Source organism: Acartia tonsa, unplaced genomic scaffold (genome assembly GCF_053477335.1).
Source record: "Acartia tonsa isolate MP-2025a unplaced genomic scaffold, ASM5347733v1 sca4, whole genome shotgun sequence".
NCBI classification, from domain to species: Eukaryota; Metazoa; Arthropoda; class Copepoda; order Calanoida; family Acartiidae; genus Acartia; species Acartia tonsa.
In genome coordinates, this window is record NW_027649598.1 from 40847 (window position 1) to 61727 (window position 20881).

The window sequence follows — 20881 nt, forward strand, 5'->3', positions numbered from 1 at the left end:
TGTTCTTCTTCAGTGACTTCAACTGCTTGAGGGCGCTGTTATCCGTATTAATTTGGAACGGCTTGAAGCTCAGGATTGTCCGAAACTTTCTGATGCCATAAATAACTGCGGAGGCTTCTCCTTTCCATGAGGGATATCTCTGCTCCGCGCCAGTCGTCTTACGTCCCATGGCGGCGATCAACCTTTCGGCGCCATTCTGAACCTGACTCAGGATCGCACTGATTGCTCTTCCGGAGTAGTCGGTGGTCAGTTGAAATGGGGTATCCGCTTCAAAATCAGGCACAGCGCGGATGGGGGCATTCTGGAACTTGTCCTTCAACTGCTGGAACTGCTCATCCATCCCTGGGGTCCACTCTAGCTTGGTGGCTTTCTTCTGTGCATTCATCTCACACGTCAAGTCGGCGTACTCCGGTATGAAGGTCCGGTAATACCCGTAAAAACCAAGGACACTATTCAACTCGGCGACGGTTGAGGGCGGCGGCCAGTTCTTGATACGCTCCACATACTCTGGCACCATACCGATACCCTCGTGACTCAGCATGTGGCCAAGATACTGGATCTTCTTCTGGAACAGCTTGCTCTTCTTTGCCTTCAGCTTGATTCCAGCTTTGCGGTGGGCCTCAAAAACCTGTCGCATCTGTGGTACATGATCCGCAACTCTCAGGTTGTATGATATTACATCATCGAGGTAGCATTGCGCTACCTCGCTCCCCAGCGGGTTCATTGCGGTGCTGATGAATCTGCTGTATACCGCTGGTGCTGTGCTGATGCCGAAGGGCATGCGGCGGAATTGCCACAAACCCGTTGGCGTGGCAAAAGCCGTCAGCTCCCTGGATGCTGGATCGATGGAGATGTTGAAGTAGGCGGCTGTGGCATCTAACGTTGAATATACACGATGTCCTCCTGCGCGGTCCAATAGAGTCTGTATCCTCGGCAGCGGGTAACTGTCTTGCTCTAAGCAACTGTTTAACCTGCGGAAGTCCACTGCCCATCTGATCTTTCCATCCTTCTTGCGCACGGGAACAAGGGGGCTCGCCCATGGCGATGAACTCGGCTCGATCACTCCTTGGTTGAGCCAGTCGGCCATCTGTGCCTCCAGATCCTTCAACATCTTAGGGTTCAATTCCCTGTATCTCTGCCTGATGGGCTCCGTCCCTGGCTTGAGCTTCAACTTCATTGTTACCAGGTCTGTGTGCCCAGGGGCCTCTCGACTGAATATGTCTCTGTATTCGTAAATGAGCTCCTTGACTTGCTTCTTGACATCGGGGTGCTCGTTCAATAGCTCGTTGTCCTCCATCTCCAGGTCCTCCCAAACTTCCTTGAACGTGGGGTTCTCCATCTGCTCCTTCGTCATGGGCTTGGTGGCGTCGCTCGTCTTGTTCTCGGACATGGACTGAATAACTTCATGGGGCTCTCTCAACACCAAGCTTTCGGTGTTGATCACCATACTGCTGTCCTCACAAATCTCGGCGGTGAACACACACCCGGCCGATGCAATGCACGGCGCCTCCTGCAAGTTGACGACAGGGATGCGGACTATCCCATTTTGCTGGGCTCTGTATACTCCTTCCAACACACGCACTGGACTATCATCTAAAACGGTCTCTTCTACCATGACAATCGCTTGCGGTCGGAGTTCTCGGCTAGGAAGAAAATTAACGACAGACACTGACTCTGGCGCGAGAATCCTAGTCGCTTGGACGGACAAACGGACAGGACGCGGCCGCTTACCTACTGCGACGGTTTTCAAACGAACGGCCGGCCCTTGGGAATTACGAAGCGGTCCCTTGACATTACGTGTCCAAACGTTTTTGCGCTCAAAATCTGCTTTTGCTTTGTGCTTAAAAGAAAGTTGCGCAACATATGATTCGACGGAATCCGGTTTAAGTGCTAAAAACTCACGTGAATGGTGCACATTACCATTCGCAAAATTGTCTTCTGCTTTACATAAATCTTTAAAAGTGGGCGTACAAACATTTAAGGCACTACTATAGCTACTTATTTCTGCATTCAACTCCTCGAAGGCTCGTAATGAAACACTTATCTGAGGATTGGGGGGCGAGTGCTCCCCCGGCGGTTTTCCAGACCGCTCTTCGTCTTCTGAGGTACTTGGAACCTCGTAGTCGATGGACTGCACAAGCGGAACTCTCGTCTGCTTCACGACCAACGCCGCCTGCACCGGTGATGAGTAATCTAGAACTCCACGAATCTCCTCGACCCACTTGCACCCAAGATTGATGGGGGTGCGAAGCTCAGGTATAACCAATGCCTCTCGAATGTAGCTAGGACAGTCATCTCCCAAGATGACGCTGATGTTGTGCACACGGCCGATGACGTCCATATCGCCGCCATTCGCCGCTGTTCCCACTGATAACTCGCAAGGAACGATCGGCAACTGTAGTTTCCGGGCTAACTCCTCATTTACGGCGACTCCTTCGTGCAACTTGTTACCGGTATCGATGAGACCATAGGTCCGCACAGTCGGTCCATTTGCACGCAGGCTGATCTTAACCATGGCCCGGGCGCCTCTCCGTCCTTGCATCTGATTGAGGGTGGTAGGGTCTACAGCTGCTGAGGGACTCCGACCTACCGACGGGAGCCCTCTCTCACATTTTTTGAAGTCTTGCTTCTGTGGCCAACTGCTTCCAGACAGTTGACATCTCCATAGAACTGCGCCTGGTCATCGTCTCCTACGCCACTGTCGGCGTCTCCAGGTTCATTGGTACGCATCTCCCGCACGGCGTGCCGGCCACGATCTTGGTATTGTCGGCCGCGTCCGCCGCTGTTGGCGTTCTTCTCCTGGTTCCTCTTGCGCACGTTCGCCAGCTTGTCCTCAGGAATAGTACACGTCTTCTGCCAATGGCCAGGCGTGCCACACCTCCGACAATTGCCTTTAGGTTTGTCTTTGGTGGCACCGCCCGTACCCTTACTCGCTTGCTGTTTCTTCTTAGGGCAATTACGCGAATAATGGCCAGTCTGGTTACAATTGTAGCACTTGACGCTACTGGTTCCATCTCCGACAGCGTTGACCTCCATATCCTCGGTGTCGTCGTTGCGATAGATGACACGGTTGGACGTGGCTAGGCCATCCATGGAGGTATCTTCAGCATCTCCATGGTGAATAAGTTGGCGCTGTGTGGCAATCTCGTTCATAATAACATTCCGTAGGACACCCATGCTGGTAATACTAGGTAGCTGACAGAAAACTCTTTTTCGTACCTCTCGATGGCGTAAACCAAGGGTTACCTCTTTCCGGAATTGGCCTGGATCACGGTTGTCTGGGGAGTAGGCCTTCAACCACATCTGCTCTTTCTTGGCGAGGTACGTCTGCGGAATCTCGTTCTTGCCCTGTGACAACTGCTTATACGCGTCCTTGTTGATGTCTGAATCTGATGGTGCTAGGAATATGGCATCCAGCCTATCCATTACCTGCTCAAGGGTGAGCGCATCTTGGTTGTCGGCGACTTCTCGGGCCATCTGGAACGCTTCTCCGTCGAGACTCATGATGTATTGGCCTTTCCTACCCTCTTGATCCGATGGGTGATGACGGGCAATTCTAAACGCGTTGGCCATCTTTGTCTTGTGGCCATCCCAATCTTCTCCGGCACGGTTGCAAAACCGGGGAAAATTCTGCTTATTAAGCTTCCGGCGCTGGTTCTCCAACCAGGTATTGCCTAGCGCAATGAGCTGAGCGTTCTCATTCGGCGCTCCTTCTGCCTGTGCCTCTTGAATAGCACGCTGCAAATTCAACTGCTCTAGATCAGCGGCCTGCTGAGCTTGCGCCATCTCCGAAACTTAACGAAATTTCTTCAAAATTTAAGGAAAATTTTACCAAGTTGATGTCCCAGACGTCAGAATGGTCCCACACTGGTCTCCAAACACAGGGGTCTTCGTCCTTTCTGATCTCAGTTCTCATAAAACTCGTCTGGATGTACACAATCGTCCGAAATTACCGTAGTTCCTCTGGGTAATTTCCTCGTAAATCTCCTGTTGAGCACTGCGGTTTATCCAAGCACAGCTGTCACCAGTTTGACTGTAACGGATCGGACGTAAGAGATAGCTTTTTAAAAACTATTAAAGCCCGCCTCGAGCGGTGTGGCGGCACTTCACGTTGGAATGGTAACGTTGTGGCTGAAGCGATTCAAGAGCGAAGCAACTCGTTCCCTTCGTTTGTACGTCTCCGCTAAGTTAAATAACGAATACTACACGCAAGTACCCACAGGGGATTTTATATGTTTCTGGATAATTAATTGCAGCTAGGATTAGCTGCCCACAAATTGGAGTTGATACTCTACTAACAACTGTTTGTGCGGAACTGATGTATTTTCAATAGACAAGTATAGTTTACACAAAATTAATGAATACATATTATATCAATATACATATAGGAAAATTACAGAGAGTATTGAAGTATTGAGGGGGCGTTTCTGATCATACAGGGATGGCAAGGGATACACGTAGGTCTGCGTAGGATATATCAGCAGGCCGGAGTGTATGTTGAGTTTCCCGTTTAGTCACGTTCAGTTGTGCAGGGGAAATCTCCGTGATGCATTGAGGATGCCCAAATCCCTGGATAACTGGAGCTCTCTTCTACAAAAGTACATAAGTTAAATATCGCCTAAAACCTACACGCGTAGATGATAGAAAGGTCAAATATACATATAAATGCGGAGCATTATATGTATATTGATTTCTTGGAAAAATATGGCCTCATATGAGATATCACAAGATTTTAACAGAATATAATAAGTACAAATGTTTCATAATTAAAACTCGGGATCCGTCATTTGTGGGCTTAAAAAGTCAAATAAAAGAAAAATCAATAGAGAAAATTTAACGCTTTAAAATGGTACTAATTTCATAAAAATCTGTCCACTCGTTTAGGATCACGAAAATGCCATTCTGCTTATTTTACAAGTATCTCAAGTAAGACCCACTACAAAAGCAACATAATTTTGGGACTTATAAATGAGCTAAAAATTTTGCATTTTTTCATTTTTTATGTTACATATTTTATTTTCACTAAAAACCCAACTTGTTCCAAAATCTCATATAAAGGCATTTCTTTATTTTTGCTGTGCTACCTTTGATCATAATTAACCTCGTTATTATTAGGTAAAGAACATAATATCTGGACTGCATAATCTGGTGTTGGACAAGGATGACCGTCATTCTAGGGAGAAAGTTTTAGCCAAGTAAGTGATTGAAGATAATCGTTTTATTGTACCCTATTTAATCTTTATATTTAGTGTTTTTCTTGATACACATTCTGCAGCTGCTGTGGTATTGTAGGGACACCCCTAAAATTAGCATATGATATGTGCCTGACCTAACAATCAATATATTACCACACTTGACCATATTCGTGTGGACACCTTGCAAACTCAAGATTTAACTTTAAGAAGTGGAGTTTGCATTATTTGATTAAAGTGCCTACAAAAAGCCATAGCATTAGCTATCTCTTGATTTAATACTTGATTGTGAACATATATATTATATACATATATTCAAATTATTAATATAGTATAAAACTTTGATTGGAATAGTGCTTATATAGTAATATATTCTTAAGTTTAATAATTTTATTAGTGTAGCTAAAGCAAAACTATTCTATAATAAAACCCCATCTTTCCGCCGCTATTTATACCACACTTCTCTTAAAACAAGCTAAAATATCAACTAAGCGTTCAATATGAGTTTCTTAATGATATCTTGAAATATAAGGATGCCTGAAGCTTTAATCTGTTTTTTTTACGAAGACCAAACTGCATAACTTTTGTGACACTTGATTCCTGTGACGTCATATAATGAGGAAGATGAGAGGAGAAGTGGGAAAGAAAACCCCTAATAAAGAGATGGAGAATATGACGTCAAAAGTGGTGCAAAACTTATGCAGTTTGGTCTTCGTCGATTTTTTTCTAATGAGAATGAGCCAAAAATTATTTGATTTGTGCTTTTTTTCATTTCATTTTTTTTTTCTTATAAATATATTTGTCTAGGTACCTGAAGGACAGCCTGTACACCCACAACACCTGGGCAGTCAAGTTGTTCTTTGTAAGATTTCTCTACCTTATCAATGTCATCTTTAACCTCATCCTCTTAGAGATTTTCCTGGGTAAGATTTTCATGAATGTTTATAAACATTTATATTTCTACTATTATATAAATTATTAAGCATTTGTTTGTCTAAAGCTCAATATCTCCTTATTACTGAACTGACTGGGTTCCATATTTTAGATAAACTTCACATAGGTCCCTTGATGGCTTTTAGTCTTTTTTATTTTCAGACTTTAGTCTTGGGATAGTTTTAAGCAATATTCTAGTTTCTTGAGTTCCTTTCTGTCATGATTTAGAGAATAGATTTGGTAATTCATAAATTCTATCTACTTTCAGTGGGACATTGGATATTTATTAAATATCCTAATTTTTATGGATATCTATCTATCCTATTTTCTATCTATCTTGACTGGGAGTATAACACGTATGAATGGTAGATAGTGTCTCTAATTCAAGATTTCTAAATCAATCCAACTATTATATGTCTACTATTCTTAATTTCTGTCTACTAGCTATCTTTGTTGAAAGTATGAATTGTAGGTAGTGTCTCTAAATCAATACATCTATTTACCGTCTTCTATTCTTAATTTTTGTCTTCTATCTACTGGGAGTATGATATCAAATATCAATTATATATCATTTAATACCTATATTTGCAAAAACTTTTACTTCACAGAATCTTCAAATTTTTTAACTTTTTCAAAAGGCCCTATTTCATTGCTTCAAGATCCATATCGTTCAGATCTATATGGGAAAATATTGTGTTTAAAATCATAGTACCTAAAACAATTCTGTAAAAACTGCTGATATAATCTTAAATTCTTTTATATCTTAAGTAGCCAATATTTTCAATCTATCTAGACTGGGAATTTAGCAAGTATGGTTGGCAGGTTGTGTCCTTGATGGAGGATGATCCAGTCTGGAGACAGGATCCTATGGCCAGAATATTTCCCAAGGTCACCAAGTGTACCATGCAAAAGTAAGGTTTTTAATTCTTATAATAAAGTAACAGGATGTCTTTCTGGCTCTGTGGGTGTGTAGCAATTATGTAAACCTATATGGTTCCATCTTAATGACAAAGTAAAGCTTCTTATTTGTCCAGTGAAGGTTTCCAACTACATTTCAAATTCAAATTCAAATTCAAATATTTATTGGGACAAAACAACATATACATTTAATATTCAACATTCATAAATGGTAATTACATTGCATTAAGAATTTATTAATAAACTATTTTTTATATAAACAATGAATATTATAGGATTAACACAATATAATACAAGTATCCAAGGACTGAAAAACGAATGAGGGCGGTGTTGACAGCCTTTTAATTTTAGACTTAGATTTAAATGTTTTTTTTAAGCGGTCTTTTATATAAGTAATATATGTACACTATATACAGCAATATGCAAGGAAGGATGTTTAGGAAAAGTAGGGGGGGGGGGGGGGGAATAGGAAAGTGGAGAAAAAATGGGGTCTCTGTGCGATTATAAAAAATGTATATATTTTAAGCAATCAAAAGGTAAGCTACAGGTTGACTTGAACAATCATAGATTAATGTTAAGGTCACAGGAGGGACACAATAGCCTTTCACAGGCAACTACAATACTGTCTAAAAGCTTTCTTTTCAATTTTTTATAAAATTTAAATCTAGAAGTTGCCTGTTCCACTATAAAGCTATTGTTAATGAAAAACGCATTCCAGGTGGCTGGAAGAGTACAAAGTGGAAAATTGTTAACCAAGTTTAATCTGGCAAATGGGATGCTATAATCTTCTTGGTTTCTAAGCCTAATATTACCCTGGGACATATGTCCTCGTGTTTTCCACATGTTAAAAAATGAGCAAGGGGCTATGTTAAGTTTAAATTCATACATGAATTTAACTCTAAAGTATTGCACTAACAATTCAAATGGTAGAATTTTCATTGTTTTAAATAGAGGACCAGTATGGGCTATATAATGAGAGTCTGTAATTGCTCTGATTGCCATTTTTTGCTTGATTTCAATAGATTTTAAGTTACTTTCATACGAGCTTGAATAAATCAAAATTCCATAGATTAAATGACAATGAAATATAGAATAGTATAAGGTTTTAAGTGCGCTCCTAGTTAGAATTTTTTTACATTGTCTCAATATAAAGAGAGCTCTTGAGAGCTTTTCATTTAATTTCTGTATATGATACTTAAAATTAAGGTTAGGGTCAAAGTAAACACCTAGAAATTTTATGGCTGGAATTTCAGATGCATTGTTGACATAATCAATAGGTTTAATAAGGTCAGGATTAGGATTACTTGCACTAGAGTTATTCTCATTGATATATAAATGAATATCATCCCATTGTATTGATCCTAAGTTAGAATGGAACACTGTAAATTTAGTTTTATCAGGATGTAGAGAGAGCTGATTGGATCGAAACCATGTAGAGATTTTTTGCAATTCATCATTTACAAAATTAGCGAGTTGATTTAAATTAGACCCTGAAGCTAGTAATGTGGTGTCATTGTGGTATCCGCCTAGGATAAATGGCAGACACCAGAGTTCAAATGACTACGGCAGTGTGAACAGACGTGGACACCTATACTATAGAGAAGCTACGCTTCTCTAGCAATCACTAAATAATAAACAGAGTCTATTCAGTTGTTCCTTTATTGAAGGTCTAAGGATTACTAACGTTATATACAACAAACAATAACTACACAGATAGGAATAAATAATCATAAATAAAATCAATATAATACATATACAATAGTCAGTTTGGGCAATAATGATCCCCCATCCCTGGAAAGGGTGGGGGGAATTAACAATACAGCTTAACCATAATAAGGCTGTCAGAATCAATCATTAATTTTAGGCATAGGGAGGGGGTCGGCAGACCCCTTCCCCAGGACTCGGGGGAGGGCCCTTGGCCCTTCCCCGAACCCCGGTCAGGGTTGCCATAGGCATGGCTCACGGTTGCCGAATACCACAACTCTCCCCTCGGAAGGCTGGGAGGGGGTCTCCCTGCCAGACTTCCGACAGTGGTTGAGGCCTTCGGCCCGCTCCTTAGGGCTAAGATATATACAAACGATAATGATTCAATGGAATCCTAGTGGTGATTTTCAGGGCTGATGGGCTCCCAACGTGGGATAGAAGGTAGAGGCTGGCTTTTGTTGGACATGTAGCTCGGCGCCAGCAGGTGTCAGGTTGGCGTGGGGCACAGCCGCTGCGGGGCCGGTCAGTAACGGGGCATTCTGGTTGTTGTTGGCAGTGGCTGGGGCACTGGCTACCAAGTTGACCGTCTGAGCGACAGCCTGGCCTCCCGAGGGGCCGCGGGGCTTTCCAGAGGGTGGTCCAGGCCTGCCTGGGCGGTCATTCCCACTATCGGCTGATTGCATGGACACCATTTCCTCGGCTGCTTCCCGGCCGATAGGAATGGCATCCCAGTCTACTGAAAAGTCCCGGGACTTGGCATGGGTGAGTCTGGCTCTGGCCAAGGCCTTACGGTACAAGGTTGGATGGTACAGGAACACTTGTGACATCGCATTCATGGCGGCCCGTACACCTCCTTGTGCGGCTGCCAGGGAAATGATGGTTAAATCCCCCAGCAGTTTGAGAATCAACAACAGCAAACACAGTATGGCTGCGCCATCTCCCCACTCGTGAATAGCTTGTCTGAACCAGTCCAGACATCCAGGGCGGCTTCTCCTTCCTCCGCCAGTCGGTCGATATTGTAGGACACGATCCCATGGTCTCCGGTGGCCGAACAACTACCTTGCTGAACGCATGAGCCATAAGACAGGCCGGTCAGCATGGCGGCTTTATACGCTGGGAACGCTAGCAGCTGCTGCCAGTCGTTCAGCTCAGCCTGCGAGTACAAGCCTCCCGAACTAAAGTCATCCAAAGGTTCTGTCAGCAGCTGCTTGGGCGTATCCAGCGGGGGTGGCCTCTTCTTAGGTGCGGGGGTTAGCTCTATCCAGCCTTCCTCCGCGTGCACAGTTAGGGGGTAGGTGGAGGAGCAGGGAATCTTGGTGGCGTGGCCGCTATACACCTTTGTCACGGTGTCTACGAATCCTGTGGGTTCCACTGGTACTTTGTCCCAACATTCATTGCTCTCACGGACAACATATTTGTTGCGTTGGCAGGTAAGCTGGAGCAGTACATCTCCCCTCAGCACAGAGAACGTGCTCCCCTGGACACGCACCGGGTGGGCCGGGTCTAGTTGCTGGAGCTTCCTGCAATTGGCCGCTACTTCTTCTGCCGCGGTGCTTCTCATTCGTGTCTCCAGGGTAAATCCAATGTAACCTGCATGTATCTGGGCCTGCAGGGGGACATCCACATCCCTGGCCAATACTCTGGGCAGCGCTGCCGCGGCCGGGTCAGCTGACACGAACAATGCTGGGTGGTTGGTGGCATGGGCCTCAAAGTCGCAGTTCACTATTGAGGTGGGGGTGGTCATGTTGATGAAGAACTGGGCTTGATGGTCAACCAGGAACGCATCCATCACTAGGCTAGGCTGGAGGCTGCGGATCAGCCTCAAGGGGCAATCTCTCCCCAGGTGGTCCCACACGTAGGTGGCCTCCCCAGTAATGCAAGACAGCTCAGAATGGGGACATTCTAGGGTCAGGTGGTCAGATTGGGACTCCACCCGTCCATTCTCCACTACATAGGTCTCTTCCTTGACCAGCAGCCGTCGTTCCTGGAGCACTAATTCATTGCGGTACAGCTGGCCCTCGAAATGGACGTCCTCCCCTTCACAACCCACCCCCTCGGGGCTGTTGACCAAGGCGCCCACCATATCGAGGGTGAAGAACAGGGGATGGTTCAGCTGGAACGTCAGTGGCTGGGTCTTGCCTGGCAGCGTGTAGACTCGGTTCCTGGCCAGGTCTCGGCACGTTTCTGGATCAATCTTGGTTGGCCTCATGAGGGTGGGGACCGAGGTCACCTTGAGGTGACCCCATACCCCACACCTAAATGTCCACTGGGACACGGTGAGCTGACAGCTATATCCTGTTGTTTCCCTAATCTTGACTTGCTGCAGGACATGTACCTCATGGCCCAAGGGCACCTCCTGGTGTAGCGGTTCCGTGCTACACATCTTCTCCTTGTTGTAGGCTGTGACATGGGTGGGGTTGGCGCAGTCCCACCCCACCAGGACGTAGCTAGTTGTAGGCCACACGGCTGCGAGCAGTAGTCCCCACAGAACCATCCACCAGTGTGAGAAGCTACCAGACAGCCATCGACCTCGCACACGCGTCTGGGGATCTTCGGCTCGGACCACGGCTGCTTCTTGGGGCTGGACACGGCTTGGTTGCTCCTGGCTAGATACAAATTTCCATTGAGCGTTATCTTTGGGTGCCCGGGGCATCCCGATACCCTCCCCAATGACAGACTGACAGGCGACTGGCGCCTGCCTGGGTGTCGGCTCCCCTAGCCCCAAGGGGTCCCTTCCCTTGTCCATGGCATGCCCAGTGGCATGGGGCTGAAGTGCGTGTGGCACAGGCTCGCCCTGGATTACGTCCCTCCCCTGCCCTAGGAACTCAGGTGCCTGTGGCACAGGCAAGTCCTTATATCCCAAAATTTCAATCTCCCCAGCCTCTGGTGCGGGAGGCACAGGCAAGGCTGGAGGGTTACAATACTTTGGATACAATACATTTGTCAAATTTAACTTATCCTGGCTCGACTGGAAATGATGGGCAGCTGGGTTCCCTCGGCTGGCAGTGGGCGCTGGATGGTGTATGGCTGGGCTCTCCCTACGGGCTGGTGGCGCTGGCTGACTGGGGGTGACGGGTGTCACCCCTTCCTCTGGGGCTGCTGGCTCGTTCCAGGATCCAGGTATCTCGGTGGCGGCGACGGTTGTCGCCCCAGGCACCAGGGTGGGGGCGCTGGATAGCACCCCCCAGTCATCGCAGGTGGCGGCGCCGGATGGCGCCCCATACATCGACTCCGATGCGCTGGCTAGCGCCTCCTGCCTCTCTCGTTCAACGGCCGCCAGGGCCTCTCCGTACACCGTCTCAGTGACGCTGGGTAGCGCCCCTCCACTCTTGCTGGGTAGGCTCGGTCGGGCAGGCCCCATCATGTTGAGGCTGAAGGGCTGGGGCCTCAGGACTTCTGGCTCGGCGATGTTGTTGGGCTGCACAAACTCCGGCCCCAGGTGGTTGAGGCTGAAGCCCAGGCCAACCCGGTTGGGTTCAGCCGCTCCTCCCAGTACGTTGATTCTAGCTGGGACGGTTCCAAACTGCGGCATTCCGTCGGCTCGGCCCGCTGCATTGGGGGCGGCTGCTTGCTGGGGTGTTGCTGGGGGCGCGCTCCCTTCCATGTTGGCTACTCTGCTGGGCTTTCCTGGGGGAGCGCCCTTGTCCGCAGTGCGCCTCCGGCCGGCTACCTGGTCCCAGTCGGCTCTGCACTCGGCCGCCGTATGGCCGGCATAGTGGCAACGGTCGCACTTGGCAGGACGGTCACGGCGTGGCTGGGTGCGTCTCTCTTCTAAGCTGACCTCCATAGGCGTCGGACAGTCTTGGGCTCGGTGGCCTTTCCCTTGGCAGCAGTAGCAGCGACCTGGAGTCTTGTCATCTGGGGCGACCTTCCCCATCTGGTGGAGACCCGGAGCCAAGGCGCCAATCTCCATTGGCTCCGACTCATCGTAGTGGGGCAACTGGACGCTGGCTGATCCCGTGAGCCCATCGGTGGCGTCCACTAGGCACACACCCTCCTTCAGCTGCTTGGTGATCATTGTGACGGTAAACATGGCTCGCCTCGTGTACTCAGGTACCGAGGCGATCTCATGACTCATCATTTCACGTTTCACATTAGCGTTACGAATGCCACGATTTAATTCGTCTATCAACAATTCAAGGTCCTCATGGCTATAGGCCTCCCTATACAAGGCACACTTTGTGGATATGTATGCTTGTATAGGTTCTGTCGAGTGTTGCCTGTAATCCCTGAAGGCTTGCTTCAAAGTCTGGGATTCAAAGGCTGGACGAAATAACATTTCACACTCGGCCTTGACTTGTTCGTATGTCAAGGCTTGGCCTGCCTCGCCAAACAGATGAGAGGCCATCTCCGCCGCTTGCCCCACCAGTGATAGTAAAAGGGCGTTGCGGCGGTTTAGTGTGTCATGGGGAGGCACACGGTAAGCCGCCCATGACATCTCGAGTCTCCGGATGTGGGAACTCCAGGATTGCTTGGGCGGTCCTCTATACTCCGGCAGGTTACTCAGCATCAGCTTGCGGTACTCGGCTGGAGCCGGTTGGGGATCATCCTGGAGCCATCCTTGGACTTGGTCGCCTCCTGGCGCTTGCGGCTGCTCCATCGGGTCAACGGTTCAGCGGCGGGACACGAAGTTTTAAGTCAATACTATAAATGGTTTACACTTGAGGCTTTCTAGCCTAGCAGCCAACACTGTTTATCACTAGGTTGGTAGTTTAACTACAAAGATGTAAATTAGATGTACCCAAAGTACTTGTCACTAGTTTTTCTGAGTTGTAGAGTAGGCTGGTAGGGGTAGATAGCTGTTGAGGGTCTGAACTGCTGTCAGGAACTGATTGGGTTTTCCTTTATCACACTATAGATAGGAGGGAGAAGCTTGCAAGTCTTGTTTTCTAAAAATATCTCTGTTGGATGCTATGGAGTAGCTCCGCTCCTGTGTGTGTGTGTGTGTGTGTGCGTGAAATATCCTTTCCTTGCAACGCGCTTACGCACCGTCAGATCCGCGCACACAGGTAAAACGCGCACTTCCCTCAACCCGCTCTCTCATTGGTCCGCTTTGTCTTATTCGTCCGTTGAATTTTGTTATGTGTCCCGAGCTCTGCTGCGCGACCCGTAAATGGCGCTCTGTTCTCCCGGTCGCTATCTCCACACCGTGGGCGGACTTAGTCAAGTGTGGGTAGGAAGGGGGGGAAGCGCGTGAGGGGACGGGGTAAAACCGTCCGTTCCCCCTATGGAGAGGGGGGAGTGCTGTGGGTTTGAGGTAACTGTGTGGTGAGGTAATTGTGCCCTTTCCTTAATCCTGGGCTTGTTGTTATGTCACCTCGATTGTATTTTCTTCAATGGATGGTGGGCCCCTCCCTTTCCGTTGGAATAAGGGGTGTATTTGGTGTGCTGGAGGCTTGGGGGGTTAGATTGTTTATCAATGCATTGTGATATTGCATCTAGGTTCTATTTTTGGCCTTATCACAATACACAACAGATTTGCTTACCAAGCCTGTTCTATTTTTAGTTTTATCACAATACACAACAAATTGTTTACCAATCCTTGCTCATAAATCTATTGTTCAGCCTTCACACTAGGGTGGTAATCCCTACAATGTGATATAATATCTGCTTTTCTAGATGGGTGGCTGCGCTGTAGCCTCTCAGGATACTTGGAGTTAACGTAGTTTTCTTCTGCTTGGTACACTACACTCGTATGTTTGCTCGCAGCTCGCAGCTATTTGGCTTGTTTCAGCCTGTCGGCGGCAGGGAATGTCCTGTCCTGCAGCGCCGTGTATCCGAATCCAGCTGGTGGCGGCAGGGAATGTCCCGTCCTGCAGCGCCGCTGGTTCGAATCCTTGGCTTGTTTCAGCCTGTCGGCGGCAGGGAATGTCCCGTCCTGCAGCGCCGTGTATCCGAATCCGGCTGGTGGCGGCAGGGAATGTCCCGTCCTGCAGCGCCGCTGGTTCGAATCCTGCTATCTCTTGCAGTAAATGTTGGCCTATTTTCAGCCGTTTACACTTAGTTGGCCTGTTTCAGCCTGTCCGCAGGCCTGTTTCAGCCCTTGAGCGCTCAATTCTCCGTTAGATGTCGGCGCTTCTCGCGGTTCTCCGTCAAGTTTCGCTGCTCTCCGCAGTCTCTCGTCCGATCTCGCTACTCTCCGCAGCTCGGGTTCCGCCACACTTAGTGGTCTTTTGCTAGATTTCGCTTCCACAACTGCCGGATGCAGAGTTAGACCTTGCTATCCAGGGTGGGTAATTCAGGTTGCTTGTGTCAGTTTTGCCAGTTTCACTGCTGGGAGTACCTTAGCCTCAGCTGCGCGTCTGCTCTACACTTGTGGTTTGCCGTAATCTCACACAGCTGTCACCAAAAGTTGTGGTATCCGCCTAGGATAAATGGCAGACACCAGAGTTCAAATAACTACGGCAGTGTGAACAGACGTGGACACCTATACTATAGAGAAGCTACGCTTCTCTAGCAATCACTAAATAATAAACAGAGTCTATTCAGTTGTTCCTTTATTGAAGGTCTAAGGATTACTAACGTTATATACAACAAACAATAACTACACAGATAGGAATAAATAATCATAAATAAAATCAATATAATACATATACAATAGTCAGTTTGGGCAATAATGATCCCCCATCCCTGGAAAGGGTGGGGGGAATTAACAATACAGCTTAACAATAATAAGGCTGTCAGAATCAATCATTAATTTTAGGCATAGGGAGGGGGTCGGCAGACCCCTTCCCCAGGACTCGGGGGAGGGCCCTTGGCCCTTCCCCGAACCCCGGTCAGGGTTGCCATAGGCATGGCTCACGGTTGCCGAATACCACATCATCACAAAACAGCAGACTTTTAAGTAAAGTACAGTTTGGAAGATCGTTGAAAAATATCAAAAATAAAATCGGACCAAGTACTGATCCCTGGGGGACGCCCCAGGTTATATCCAATTTAGAGGATTCAGCATTTCCTAACTTAACAAACTGTCTGCGCTCTGATAGATAAGATTCGAACCATTGCAACAAATTTCCATGAATACCTATTTTTTTCAGTTTCATTAGGAAAATATGTTTAGGAACACAATCAAATGCCTTTTTAATGTCCAAAAATAGACCAATAGTGTATTTATTTCTGTTTATTGCCTTGGCCACGTGATCAAGTAAATGAATCATAGGGTGAAAAGTTGAGTTAAGGTTTTGAAAGCCAAATTGAAGACTATCAATGATATTGTTTGAAGCTAAATATTGTTTCAGAGCTGTGGCTATAATCTTTTCAAGAATTTTGGAGAAGATACATAGCAATGAAATGGGTCTGTAGTCATTCACACAATGCATGTCACCCCCTGTCTTAAAGACTGGCGTTATTTTGGCTATTTTGAGTTGTGTTGGCACTTTCCCTGTTTTTATGGAAAGATTAAATATATGACAGAGAGGATTTTTTACAGAATCAATTATCTTCTTAAGTAAAAAGGGGGACAGACCATTAAAATCAGAGCTTCTTTTATTTTGCCATTCTAAGACCACCTCAACTATTTGAGCAGGGGTAATTTCAGGTATTGAAAAGATGTGTTCTGATTCTTCAAGGTAAGAATCAGGTGGTCTGTCAGATGGTTCAATCCTTTCATTTATTTTACTTGCTATTGAGGTAAAATGTTGATTAAAGGTATTACAGATATTTATTCCACCTGTGACCTCATTATCATTAATAAATAATTTATCTGTGACAGACTTATCCTTAGTATTAGAAAGCCCAGCAGCCTCTTTAGTAATTTCCCAACATTTTTTGGTATCACCATGATTTGATGTTAAAAGTTCAGAATAATATTCTTTTTTCTATTTCTAATAAGTCTATTGTAATGATTTTTAAAAGAATTAAAACACTGCCTGTTATATGCTGTTGGATTCCTAGACAGCACTTCATAGAGTTCCATTTTTTTATTTCTTGCCCCTCCCAATAGATATTGCCCCTGGGTAAAAATGAATACCCCCCACACCTCTAAAAAGATTTATGAACTCGATTAAAATATTTTTTTCCAAGAAATCAAATTTTAAACTTGTTTGAAATTAACCTTGCAGGGTCTTGAATGATCCTATAATTTCAGGTATGGTCCCACAGGAACAATCCAACGTCATGATGCCATCTGCATTCTTCCAATCAATATTATTAACGAGGTCAGACATTCTGAGTAGTGAAGCTACTTTAAAAGTTGTTAGTTGTTGTCTGACATTTTATCAGACTGTGCTGTTTATTACACTAGTCCCCAAAGTTTTAAAAAAAACGTTTTCTTATTTGCTGGCTTAATAACTTTGGGGACTTTAGTGAATTTTGATTGATTGGTCTATTAAGTTGAGTGTTCAAACGTTTTAACCACAAATTTTAATCTATAGAAGCGATAATTTTGTGTATCATCATTGGGGATGTACATTAATCTATCCGCCAGTGTCTTATCCCTTTAGATCCCCTTATAATTTTATTTGTTAGAAGCAGCTACCCCATCAATTTCAAATTTTTGGCATTGTTTCACAAAATAAGAAAATAAAGTGTAAAAAACTTTTTTTAAGTGCAAGCTATGAAAATATATTAGTACCAATGTGGTTAAATTATTAGGCCTGTGCTCAAAACAGCTTTTTAGGTCTTACCCCCTCTATTCTTTACTTTATCACCCCCCACCCCTTCTTATTCCTGCTGTCTTGTATTTCTTTTCCAAATTCCTAAATTGAGATAAAACAAATGTGTCAAATTGATACAATTTTAAGAAAAATATTCAAAAAACTTCAATTTTAAAAAGAACAGTCTTTATTTTAGTTTATTTTAGAAAATATTTGTTGTGCTCTACTTTTGGTTGGCAGCAATTGGTGTGATAACTCTGATTTCTGTGGTATATAATTCTATGGTTGTTATCTCTCCTGGTATAAGAAATATGATGCTCAGGTAAGATTAATAACTCTGTGGTATATAATTCTATAGTTGTTATCTCTCCTGGTATTAGAAATATGATGCTCAGGTAAGATTAATAACTCTGTGGTATATAATTCTATAGTTGTTATCTCTCCTGGTATTAGAAATATGATACTCAGGTAAGATTAATAACTCTGTGGTATATAATTCTATAGTTGTTATCTCTCCTGGTATTAGAAATATGATACTCAGGTAAGATTAATAACTCTGTGGTATATAATTCTATAGTTGTTATCTCTCCTGGTATTAGAAATATGATGCTCAGGTAAGATTAATAACTCTGTGGTATATAATTCTATGATTGTTATCTCTCATGGAATTAGAAATATGATGCTCAGGTAAGATTAATAACTCTGTGGTATATAATTCTATAGTTGTTATCTCTCCTGGTATTAGAAATATGATACTCAGGTAAGATTAATAACTCTGTGGTATATAATTCTATGGTTGTTATCTCTCCTCATATTAGAAATATGATGCTCAGGTAAAACAATATTTGGCCCGTTGATCTGTCAGTCAAGAATTATTTAAAAGTTATGTAATTTTTATCTATTTAACATCACTTACTCTCCCTCTCTTTTTTTTATAAAATATGCTCTAAAACCCCTAATCATTATCCTTTTGGGAGGGGGAGTGGCTGAAGGGGTATCTGGAAAGAAGGTGCAAGTCTCTTGTTGTACTGTTCATTACATGTTTGAATGCTATGACCGTCTTGAGTCCTGAGCTTGATCTTTAAATCGTTTTTATGGTGCGCTGAATTGGGGCGATTCAGAGGTGCACCGTAGGTGCGCTGGTGGTAAGCCACAGCGCACCTGATTTTTAAAAGATTTTCGGCGCGGTGTTGTTAAATCGCTTGCACACTCACTAAAATATCGATCCGCGCCAGTACAACTTTATTACTTAAGCAGTGTCAGTAAGGTATTTTATATAAAATGCCGTGTCAGTATGGTATTTTATATAAAACATTAATATATAATTTATTTTAAAAATAACTATAAAAATGTTTTCATGATAGTTTTGCAATAAAATATTAAAGTAATTAAAAAAAATATTTATTTATTAAATAAATCACCCCGATTTGGTTCAACAATGCCACTCACCGAGTGGCATTGCAGCGCCGGTACCGCGCCATTGGGCGTGCCAAATCGCCCATGCAAATTCGATTTAAAGATTGGTATTTAATAATTTAATGGTGCGCTGAATGAATCGCCCTGGTTTAAATCACCTATAAACGATTTAAAGATCAAGCTCTGCCTTTATATAACCTTTAACTCTTATCCAGGGGGTGTCCAAATAATCACTATTCCGGGAGGGGGTGGGGGGGGGGAATTAAACACCACCCCCTACTCCTATCTTGGAAACTAAAAGAATTATCAATAAACACTTTTAAGCAATGTTGTTCATTTTTATAATTCAAGGAGATTAAAATCAACTTTACCGCTGAGGCACCATTATGTAACGTTAAAAATTATGGTAGAAACCCCTAATAAATAAACTAGTTGCATAATTTAATGATATCAGCTTGAATTTTCTCATTTAACCATTTAAATCATTTCAATGGTGCGCTAAATCACCCCGCGCACCATTGAAATGATTTAAAGATCCAGCTCAGATATAAAGAAGTTATTAACATACTTGTTAAGATCTGGAGGAGCACAAAGGAGTCAAACTCTGAGAAAGCTAGATGATATTAGTAAATATCTACAGGTTAATATTTTTGTCCCCCCACCCCCATCTCTGTATATCTATCAATTTATCTATCTGTCTGTGTATCTGTCTGTCTGCATATCTATCAATTTTTTAACTAGCCATATATCTTTCTATCTATCTAAGTTCAATACGTCTATTTAGACCAATGTTTATCTCTGTTTGTCTTTATATCTGTCTAAAGGGTGTGCAAAAAAAATGCGGGCATTTTTTAAATTGAAATTGCGCGGCTTGTGTTAATAGTAGAAAAATGTTATGCATACCGTTAGAACCGTTAGAGTCTATTTTTTGGAAATTTGGAAACGATTCCTCTGCTACGTACAGTTACGGAGCTATGTGTTAAAATGTCCCAACTGATGTAAAACTTGACTTGCGAGTAAATTTTAAAATATAACTAAAAATTAGAGAAGATATTTTGCAAAAAGAGAGGCCTACATTTTTTTTATTTCAAATTGCGCGGCTTGTGTTAATAGTAGAAAAATGTTACGCATACCGTTAGAACCGCTTTGAACTGTATTTTTTGGAAATATAAGAACGGTTCCTGTGCTACAAATAATCTAGGAGCCAGATGGTAAAATGTCCCCAAATTTACTCGCAAGTCAAGTTTTAAGTCAGTTGGGACATTTTAACACGTAGCTCCTAAACTATATTTCCTAAAAATAGACTTCTTAGAGGTTCTAACGGTATGCGCAGTATTTTTCTACTATTAACACAAGCCGCGCAATTCAAATTGTAAAAATGTCCGCATTTTTTTTGCACACCCTTTATATATTCATTTTCTAATTTCCTAAATCTGTATTTGTGTCAATGTATGTATAATGCCAAATAAATAGGTGGATATATGTACAATTACATTGTATATTATACAGATTATCCAATTAGAAAATTGGAATTTTGGAAATAAAGAATGATATAATGACCAATAGATAGATAAATATTGGTCTAAACAGAGTTATGGCCAAATACATGACCGAATTAACATACTAACAGAATTCATCTATTTTCCATTCTACATTTTTATCTATTCTTCAGTCTATGTTTTTATCTTACTCTTATTTCTCTCTTTCTTTCTTTTATATATCTTACTTTTTATCTATCTATCCTAGATTGGAGATTGGTTTTTGTTGTACACTCTATCAAAGAATCTGGAGCCGGTTGTCTGGTCAGAACTTGTCTCTGAATACCACAATCTCTTGAAGGTAGCGGTGATGGAGGGGACTGTTTATTCCACTAGTCCCCAAAGTTTTCTAATAACGTTTTCTTATGCGTTGGCTCAACACTTTGGGGACTTTCATTGAACTATGTTTGGTTGGTTCATGAAATTGAGTGTTCAAACTACCACAAATTATAATCTACAGTAGGGGTAAATATGTGTATCATCATTGGGATATCTACGTCAATTTATCGCCGATTGTCTTATCACTTTAGATCAATGTAAAGACACTCAAGTTTTTTTTGTAGCAAAGCTTTTCTATAAGTTTCTT

The 20881-nt window shown here is 43.8% G+C and overlaps 1 protein-coding gene across 2 annotated transcripts in view; it reads left to right on the forward strand.

Annotated features, from left to right (window-relative positions):
* LOC145311319 (innexin inx2-like) overlaps positions 1-20881 on the forward strand; it is a 36743-nt gene that overhangs the window by 13775 nt on the left and 2087 nt on the right. For both annotated transcript variants that reach the window (XM_080150525.1, XM_080150526.1), the window contains exons 7-13: positions 5116-5195; positions 6000-6115; positions 6919-7036; positions 16834-16903; positions 17548-17663; positions 19334-19397; positions 20504-20596. In XM_080150525.1, the coding sequence (XP_080006651.1) occupies positions 5116-5195; positions 6000-6115; positions 6919-7036; positions 16834-16903; positions 17548-17663; positions 19334-19397; positions 20504-20596 (657 nt within the window). The remainder of the gene's footprint in view (positions 1-5115; positions 5196-5999; positions 6116-6918; positions 7037-16833; positions 16904-17547; positions 17664-19333; positions 19398-20503; positions 20597-20881) is intronic.